Genomic DNA, 9,239 nt, shown 5'->3' on the forward strand with positions numbered 1-9,239 from the left:
TTAAAAAGATCACTTGGCTATGTGCACAATGAATTGCTTTGGGAAGCAGAAGCAATTAGACCAGTAAGGTAGTTAATGCAGCGGTGAAATGTCCTGGAACCAGGTAGCTGGTCAGAGAAGTCACCTGGAAAGAGAATGACCTGGAAATGAAAGGCTCTAATTACTAGTTTCTGTCTGTAGAAATTATAGAGGGCTTTGTGCAATTACATAATGGGTAAGTGTTTGAAGCTGAACTGTTTTCTCTGCCAAAATCATGTTGTTTCTTTTGGAGATGTGTTCGCTTAGGACTGTATTATGGAAGCAAAAGCAGGAGCACACAACTGCGGAAGCAAGACCTACTTACTTGCAGACCTCTAAAAGGGATACTGAACAAGACCACGCCCAGACTGATAGACATCCAAACCAACTTTATTCTTTTCTCTTACCATCTCTGCAAACTGTATTCATTGGAGAGGACTCTTTCCTTGCTATGGAGAAAGGCTGCAGCAAGTCTGTGAGATTCTTAGTTAACAGATAGTTCTTCTTCTTCTTGTTTTTTTTTTTTTTTTTTTTTTTTGGTACTAGGGATTAAACTCAGGGGGACTATGAGCCACATCTCCAGCCCTATTTTGTATTTATTTAGAGACAGGATCTCAATGAGTTGTTTAGTGCCTCACTTTTGCTGAGGCTGGCTATGCACTTGCAATCCTCCTGCCCTAGCCACTCGAGCTGCTGGGATTACAGGTGTGCACCACCAAGCCTGTAGTTCTATGACCAGTTTAAAGACAAAACATAATTTCAAATAATATCTAATTATGTCTAACAATAAATAATTTGTACCTGTCATGGCTTTAAATCTTTTCCCCTCTCAGCTCTGCCCCACTTAAAAGTCAAGGAGCCTGCTTTGGGGAATGGAGGAGTGCTCTTTCTCCCCATACTTCGTCTCCACCTAATTGCTGCTATTTATTGTGTGCCCAAGTCGAGAGAGAGAGAGAGAGAGAGAGAGAGAGAGAGAGAGAGAAAGTAAGGGGGTAAAACAGTCTGGCTTGACTGGGAGGTTATGTGTCCTATGTGCCTGACAGATATTTCATAGGTAAATTCCTGCTGTCACCTAGAGACCTTGGTGGATACATATATATTCTGGGTGGAACCCTACAACTCCCTCCCCAGCCCACATGGCACACTCCTCACTTATCTGTGCCAAGTCTCCTAGCTTCTTAAAAATGGTCCTATTGGACAAGACCAAAGACCCAACCCCACAGTTCCCTCTTTCCTGCAAGGAAAGAGGATACACACATGCATCACTTGCCAGAGGAAATTCTGGAAATGGAGACCAATGTCAAAGCAGCAGCAATCTCTTGACCCCACCACTGAAAGAGTTTGTGAGCTTTTACTTGCCCTGTACATTTCCAGGGTAGGGATCAGACTCCAAACTCATCATTCCTCAGCTGTAGGAATAAGTACCTCATGCTCCCTAAATAGTCCCAGTGAGGTTTCCAAGGGACTTGAAGTAGGAGGGCAAAATCCTGCCCCTCCCTAAAGAAGGGGTTAGATTCTGACAGACCCGCTGTACACTGAGAAACAAATTTTCTGAAAAACAATCTTGTACCAATCTGCTCCTATCCCATCCTTTTTACTTAAGACTTGAACTTCTAGTATGCTATAAATGCTGCCAGCACTAGTTCAATCATTCCTTCATCTATTCTCCTAGAAATAATATTTACTTCTCTTTTCCTTTAAACCCCAACAACTCCTCGCCATTCTCACTTTCAACCAACAAATTTGCTTCCTGTTTCACTGAAAAAATTCAAACAACCAGAAAAGAATTTGTGGGGACTGATCTTAATTTACTGACCCAGAAACTCAGGGAGAAGGCTAGAAATCTGCACAATAATGAGGCTTGTAAGGTGATTCTAATGAACTCTAAAGTTTGAGAACCACTGCCTTTCATATTCTAGCAGTAATACCCTTCCAATTCAATCTATCTCCTACTACTCTTGTCCCTCCTTCAATCAGTTTTAGCCACACAGGTTTCCAGTTCCTTAATCAGTGAGCAAGCTATTATTCCTTAATGAAATACACATTATTTTTCTATTAGTATGGACTCTCAACAAAAGACATTGAAGCCCAAGAATGGACTTGAACAAGTTTGTCCTGAAGCTGATGACAGAGAAGGCAGGAGCCAGATCAGGCTTAGGAGAGTCCTGCTTTTGGAATCAGGATGACTGATGTGATGACACTAGGGCCTGAGTCAGATTCAGAGAGATGTTTATTCAGGTGGCTGCAATCAGAATAGGCAAAGGGAGTATTCAAATTATAAGGCAGACCTCAGCTGGCCTGCTGAGTTTAATGAGAAAACATAGGAAATACTCCAGAGCTATGAATGTTAGTAACATTTGGGAAAAAAGGCAAATGTGGAGCTAGCTATGAAAGATGATTGTGTATCCTACAGTGAGATACTTTTGATACTCAAAACACATTTATTAATCTTTATGGATTGCCTCCCACTTGGTTATTACAGGAAGCTCCTACTTCATGCCACAATAGTCTCCCAATAAGTTCCATGAAACTGGAGAGGACTGTCAGAGCATTTTATGTTGGCTGCCTGGCAACCAGCTCCACTGACCAGCTCACATTACCCCTAACATGGAAGTCTTTCTAGTAGGTTGTATAAATTCTGCTCTTTTGAAATAAATGCCATCCTGCCCTCTCCCTCCCTTTCTTTGTCCATAGATCTTCTGGAGCATCTCCTCCCTTCAAGAAGTTGGTACCTGCTCCACTGTCAACTTTACTATCATTCTGGAGAAATTCAAATCTACACAGACAACCCCCTCCCCATAATACCTGACCCTCAGTTCATTATCCAATCTCCAGGCAACCTCCCTTTCACTCCTCTTAGGCACTTACCCCAGTGGACACACCCTAGACTACCCTCACCTGAAGCTGCTCTGCTTCTAAAATTAATAATTCAGGCTTCTGATTTCTGAAAGTTTCCCATCTTCCCAGGTCACTTGTCTGATTATCGTACAACTTGCCATACAAAAACCTACTCTGATCTCCACTCTCTTACCTGTTCTACAAAACTCCACAATTCAGCACAGCCATCACTTACATGTGATAGCCTAAAACTCCTTTGCTCATTATCCGTTCATTTCAGTTGCATGACATCAACTCTGGATGATCCCATAATACTCACCTCTTTCACAGTTATACCCAGATTCCTGAGTAGATAAGGACAACCACATCATTAGATTGACTGGTAAAACTGTAAATTCAAGAATATGACAAATTCAAACTGCCCTCACCATTGTGCAGCAATCTTCACTCAATTGCAATCTGACTTCTCTCTCATTTTAATAGACCTCTCAACAGCATATGATAGTTGACAATGTGCCCATTCCTCCTGTATAAAAAAACTACTTTTCTGATTTTACTCCTCTATGGTTCAACCTTCTCATCTTGTCACCTTTACTGGTTAATTTTCCTTTGTCCATCTATTAAATGCACTTCAGAATTCAATTCTGAGCCACTTTCTCTTTTTTTTTTCCTATCATTAATACTTTATCTATTCCATCAACTTTACCACCTCTAGGTTACATCCCCAAATCCCTAGCACAATTTCACCCATGTCTCATACTTTTCTTTCCTTTCTTTTTCTGAGACAGGTCTCACTATGTTGCTTAGGCTAGTTTCAAACTCTTGGACTCAAATGAGCAAACACAACCCAGTTCTAGCTATTGCTTAAGCCTTGCAGTAGTTAGGACTATAGGCATGCACCATTACCCCTAGCTTGTCTCACTTTCAAATGACATCTGATGAGCACCTGAACACTTTAACAGGTATCATCAGCCCACCCAGTTGCTCAAGCCAGAAACCTGGAACTTACTGCAGATTCCATTCTCTCAACCACCCTTGACATCCCACCAATTCTATCTAATGAAGTTCTCCTACTTCTTTCATCACTAGTCCACAACACTTTGATCTTATGCTACAAACCTAGACTTTTACAATACTGCTACTCTCATCAATCTCAACTCGAATAGATCTTGTCATTTCTTAGCCTTCCCTAGGTAAATGAGTACATTGGCTATTATTCCTCAGGTGATAAGCTGTGGAAACACAAAACTAAATATGGCTCAGAAGACTGAAGCCTAATCAACAGAGTAACTACAACACAGTATTTAAATGCTACCTCTTTGTGTAGTACTTTGAGAACACAGATGAAAAATAATTCTGCTTTGGGAGTGGGGGAATATGAAACGACTATATTTGGGATGACAAACTTTCCTAAAGTCAGTAGAGAACAAAACATGCAAAGGCATTGTGTTACTTACGTTGAATGGTTCACAGCTCATCCAAATGGCTCAGAGCCCTGTTACCTATGTTTTTCTAGTAGGCACTCTCAGATTTGTTCTTAGACAGAAGAGGCTATATCTTTACACCTGAGTCCAAGGCAGCTACCTTCTAGGGGAGGCTTAGGATCTGTCATTCTAACTCAAATTTCCCTAGCACTAAACTTGCTTGCCTATAGCCTCTGAGGACATGCTGATCTGGGCCCACTACAAGGCAAAAACAATGGACAGACGATTTGACCATAAGCAGCACAATTGCCTATACCAGTGTGACATCAACTAGCTGTGCATGAATAGAAACTCAACTCCTGGACTACCTCTTTCCAAGGACAGTTCAAAATACATTGAGTCTCTAAGCATCCCATGAAATGAGTCTCTTGAAAGTCTTAACCTTAAGTCTCCCAGAGTCTTTCTCAGTCAATAAATCTATTCACTTCAGCCTTCTACCAGATCCAAGAAAGGTCTTCAAAGAACAATAAGACAACATATAATAGAGTTAGTTTATTGAGCACCTTCTATGTTTCCAGTCCTGGCTATAGACCTCCTCAGTTAACTCAGACAACAATGCTGTAAGACAGAAATTTTAGCATTTTCCAAGAGGGAAATGTGATAATCAGAGATTACATGACTTCCAGCTGTAAATAGTAGGCCAAGATTGTAATTGCCATGACAGACAGGCTACCTGTCTGCAGTCTTGAAGGCCTTGGCAGACTAAAGCTGAGAGGACAGAAGTGAGCAGAGGCTGGTCAGTACAGATCAGAAAAGAGCACAGTGGAGAGATCAGGACAAAAAGCCCAAGTGCCTTCTGAGATGGAAAGAAGAGCCAAATCCAGAGAACCTTCAATTCCAAACCAACTAGTTTTCATGAGGTCTAAAGATCTATATTCCTCAGATATCTTCCTTTTCTCACAGCAAATTTCTTATTCTTTAGCTTGCCCAAGGGATGTTATGTTCCTTGTAACTGAGAAGACTTCACTTAGAGCTGTGACAGGGGTTTTATCATACTTTGTTCTTGGGACAGAGGGAAGGCAATACTAGGTCGTGGCTCACAGCTTGGCTGGATTCAGTCTTGAGAGTTCTGAACCTGCCTCCCCTTTCAGGGAGTGTCCAGAGGTCACCTGCGCTTGTAGAGGCATGGTTGAAGTTTCAGGCCTAAAAGTTGAGCCTTGGGCCCTACCCGAGGGGGCCCAGTCTTTTCAAAATCAAACAAGAAGAAGTGACTGTTCCTCAGGTCCTAGGGGAAGAAAGACCCAGTGAGCTCCAAATGCACACAACTCTTCAAAACACCTCCCTCTAAATCCTTCCGCTAATAAGACAGCTTCATAGGGCTTCCTGAGAGTTGTGCCTCTAGAGAGAAAAATGTCTATTTCACATGTCTATGCCTCCTTCCTGATCACTACACATAAGACAAAAATAGAAACAGACTTCTTGAGGTTCTCACCTTGGAGATGACCTTGAAGCCCAGTTTGGTCACAGCCCCCAGAAAGGCCCGAACATCCTCAAAGCGGCTGCTAACCTCAGCCACTTTCAGAAGACCCCTGAGAAGAGGAGGAAGTTCTGTGTAAATGTGCAGATACATGCATACACATATATATGTATCTAAATCCTAGGGGCTCCTACCCTGGCTTCAATACCCGATTTGCCTCCTCCAGGAAGTCCCTGATGTTGGTTCCCATCAGTGAAAGGCAAAATACAGCCACATCCACAGATTTATCCTCCAGAGGCACCTGTGGAGAGTAGGAATATTGAATGAAGCATATAGTGCTTGAAAGAGACATTCAGTACTGGATTGGATACTAGAATGGGGGGAAGAGGGATTAAAGAGTACAGGCCATACAGGGGTTTACCTGGGCCATGTCACACACAGTGACCCTGGGATCTAGAGAGGCCAAGTCAAAGCAGTGCACAGGGTTCCGGATACTTGAAGCCAGACGGCAATCTCCACATCCAAAGTCAGCCACCACTAGGGATGCAGGCCTGGGAATGGAAGAGAACGGTCACACATTGGTCTGATCTGAGCCCTTGAATGACCCAAACCATTTCTCAAAGAGCCCACCCTCACCGCTGGCGAAGATCCCTGGCAATGCAGTCTACTGGCTGCAGTGGCCACTTCTTCACTTGGCTTTGGAAGCCACGATGGTAGAGAAAGAAAGCCTCAGGGTCTTCCTGAAAGAGACGCTGTGCAGCACTGCTGGGCCCTGAGTACAGCTGTTCATTGAGGTAGCGAAATCGGGCGCCATCCAGCCGCTGGGCCATGCGGGCTCGTAGGGCTCCTGCCCGAGTCTCTTGGCTGTTCGGCGTGGGGGCAGGAGGCACCTCTGTGTCCTCTGTGGAGTCCTTGGCAGGAAGCTTGTCTGGTGCTGGAGGTGGACGAAATTTGTTCTTGTGTCTCCGCTTATTCTTTTGCCGATTCCGCCACTGCTTGCGGCTCAAGGTACGCGGGTGTTTAGGAGAAGGAGACCCAAGGCTTGGCTTGGGCAGGTTATTTGTAGCACTACTCTTCCAGGCTTCGTGGTCTGCAGGGAGGGAGAAAGGAAGGTATTATTTGAGGCAAGGTCCCCTAAATTCTGGCCATAGTCTTGAAGACAGACTGGCCTGGATAAAAGTACTCATTGCCTATGGTGGATATCCTCTGTACAATCAGCTGAATGATCCCTCCACTACATGTACATATACACATCCAATGTACCTGTTTGGTCAACACTGTCCAGGTGTTGGGTTGGGTTTGAAGAAGTCTGTTTTTGGTGTTTCCTCTTTCTCTTCTCTTCAGCAGAATCTTTGTCAAAAACTTCTTTGTGACACTTCTTCCTTTCTAATTCCTTGTCCTCAGAATCACTGCAAGGTGGGCCCTGTTTTGGACGTTTTTTCTTCCTTTTTTCCCCTCCTTTAGCAGAGGAATTGGCAAACAAGGCCTTTGGCAGTTGTTTCTTCTGTTCTACAACTTCCTCCTCCTCATAGTCACTGCCAGGTGGGCTACCAGGGGGTTGCTGGGAAAGAGATGCTGCTTCTAGGGTCCGTAATGTGGCCAAAAGCTGGCGGCGCTTGGAACCCTGGAAGAAAACAAAGGATGAGAATAGGGTGAGAATGGGTGAGGACAAGAAAGGAGAGATAGGGACCTGGTTCAGATATTGGCAGAGGCATCTGGATTTTCCAAGTCAACTTCAACTGTAGTGAAGTTTTCCAGATCCACAACTTTCATGTCACCACCCCAACCTCTGGAAGGCCAGAGAGCCGAAAAACCTCCTACCCTATTTTGTTCAATGTGTAAATGATTAGTAATTGAGGTTCCCCAGAGGAGTGTGCTAAGGCCACAAGCAAGGGAACCAAAGTGAGACCATTCCAGTCCCTCGTTTCAGGCTTTTACCTCCAGCTGATACCTTTAGAAGTAGGGAGGTTTCTTCAACACAGGAGGAACAGGATCACATGTAGTAAATGTGATAGTTGCAGTATACAGAACAACCTGAGAGGAAGAAGCTACACAGAGAGACCAGTGGCCTGGATTAGGCTGATGAGCTGTGGGGATGAAAACAAAGTAGGCAGTCCATGTTGGAGACTGACTGAAGGATAGAAAAAGCCTATGAAGTACAGCAGTCCTCACATCTACTGAGCCTGAAAAGAAAAGGTCTACTGTTAAAGGAAAAGGGAAGCTGATTCAGGATTAAAAGTCCTAATGAGTGCTCCTAGGCTAAGTATTTACCTTGAAGGTTCTCAATCAACCCCACACCCCCTTGAATAGCAATATTGACAACTCTTCCCTGTCACCCACTCTTACTCTCTCCACTCAATTATCTATTCTCCACACTGTAACCAATAACCTTTTCAAGGCTGGGGATGTAGCTCAGTGGTAGTGTGCTTGCCCAAAATGCCCAAGGTCCTGGATTATTCCCAAAACCTCGAGAGAGATGGAAGAGAATGGAGAGGGAAGAGGAAGGGAGGAAGAGAACTCCTTTTCAAAATTCAAATCTGAAAAAAATCACCCCCCTGCCAAACACACTTCATTGACTTCTGTAGCCTCAACATATGCAAAACTTCTACTTCTTCAACAGCACCCCCTTTCATTTACTCGGTGTTCCAATCCATGGATTTTAACAAAACAGCAAATGCTCCTTGCCCCTTTCCTGTCCAAGGAACCTCCTTCTCTTCAACAAATTCTACTCAACCAACTACTTCGGATCCAGATCTTCAGATCACCTACTGTGCTGTAAATACCCCCTCTCCCAAACGTACAGGCAAGGCATGCCCCATCACCGCGATCCATTAGGGTCTGATTCGCGGCCTGATGCAATCCCACTACCGCTATGGAGTCCCTTACCTTGATTTGCGAGGCTGCCGCTGGCCGAGTCTGTGGGGTTACCAGCCGAAGGCCTGCGGCTACTGGGGCCGCCCCGGCCCATTCAGGCTCCTCGAACATGTGGGCTGCGAGGGCAGAGTGTCAAAGCCCACCCTACTCTCCACGTGCATAGAGCGTCTCGGAAGTCAAAACGTCCAGACGCCCCAGGACACAGCCGGAAACCAAAGAGTAAGGACAGCGGCTGCTAGAGCGGCCTGTGTGACGCAGAAACCATCGAGTGTAGGCTCTCGTGGGCTAGAAGGGCAAGGGAGGTTATAGGACGGGAGGGAAGGCCGCCCGCGGTGGCCGTAGAGGGCCAGGGTGGGGCGGGGCCGGGCGGCGGGCGCGGCCGGACGGGAGTTCCCCGAAGAAGGCGCCTCCAGCCCGAGACCCGGTGAGTGCGGGAGGACCGGCGCCCGCTGACCAAGACTGAGGCCCTGCCAACCCGTTACTCCTCACTCAGCCTGAGTTCTGAGTAGGGAACCAGAGCGATCCTCGGGAAGGACCCCCATCCGGTCTCCCAGGGTAAACGGAGCCAGAGCCACTTCCCCATCCCCCCCCCCACTCAGAGCGCTGTT

The 9,239-nt window shown here is 45.4% G+C and overlaps 2 protein-coding genes across 8 annotated transcripts in view; one reads left to right on the forward strand and one right to left on the reverse strand.

Moving 5' to 3' along the window:
• Nucleotides 1-392: 392 nt before the first annotated feature.
• Rrp8 (ribosomal RNA processing 8) lies at nucleotides 393-8,880 on the reverse strand. The gene is made up of 7 exons (XM_015477578.2): nucleotides 8,644-8,880; nucleotides 7,021-7,381; nucleotides 6,394-6,847; nucleotides 6,179-6,308; nucleotides 5,952-6,058; nucleotides 5,773-5,869; nucleotides 393-5,565 (listed from the first exon to the last, which is right to left on the reverse strand). Exons 1-7 carry the CDS (start codon nucleotides 8,740-8,742, stop codon nucleotides 5,446-5,448), a joined length of 1,368 nt encoding a protein of 455 aa, XP_015333064.1. The 5' UTR covers nucleotides 8,743-8,880; the 3' UTR covers nucleotides 393-5,445.
• A 32-nt stretch (nucleotides 8,881-8,912) lies between these two features.
• Nucleotides 8,913-9,239, forward strand: part of Ilk (integrin linked kinase) — a 6,206-nt gene continuing 5,879 nt past the window's right edge. For 4 of the 7 annotated variants that reach the window (XM_015477571.2, XM_015477575.2, XM_015477573.2 and 1 more), the window contains exon 1: nucleotides 8,913-9,055. The gene's annotated coding sequence lies outside the window, so the exon portion shown is untranslated. Of the gene's footprint in view, nucleotides 9,187-9,239 lie in introns of all 7 variants that reach the window. The other 3 variants (XM_015477572.2, XM_015477570.2, XM_015477574.2) reach the window with 3 other exon arrangements.

This window comes from Marmota marmota, unplaced genomic scaffold (genome assembly GCF_001458135.2).
Source record: "Marmota marmota marmota unplaced genomic scaffold, marMar, whole genome shotgun sequence".
Classification (NCBI taxonomy): domain Eukaryota; kingdom Metazoa; phylum Chordata; class Mammalia; order Rodentia; family Sciuridae; genus Marmota; species Marmota marmota.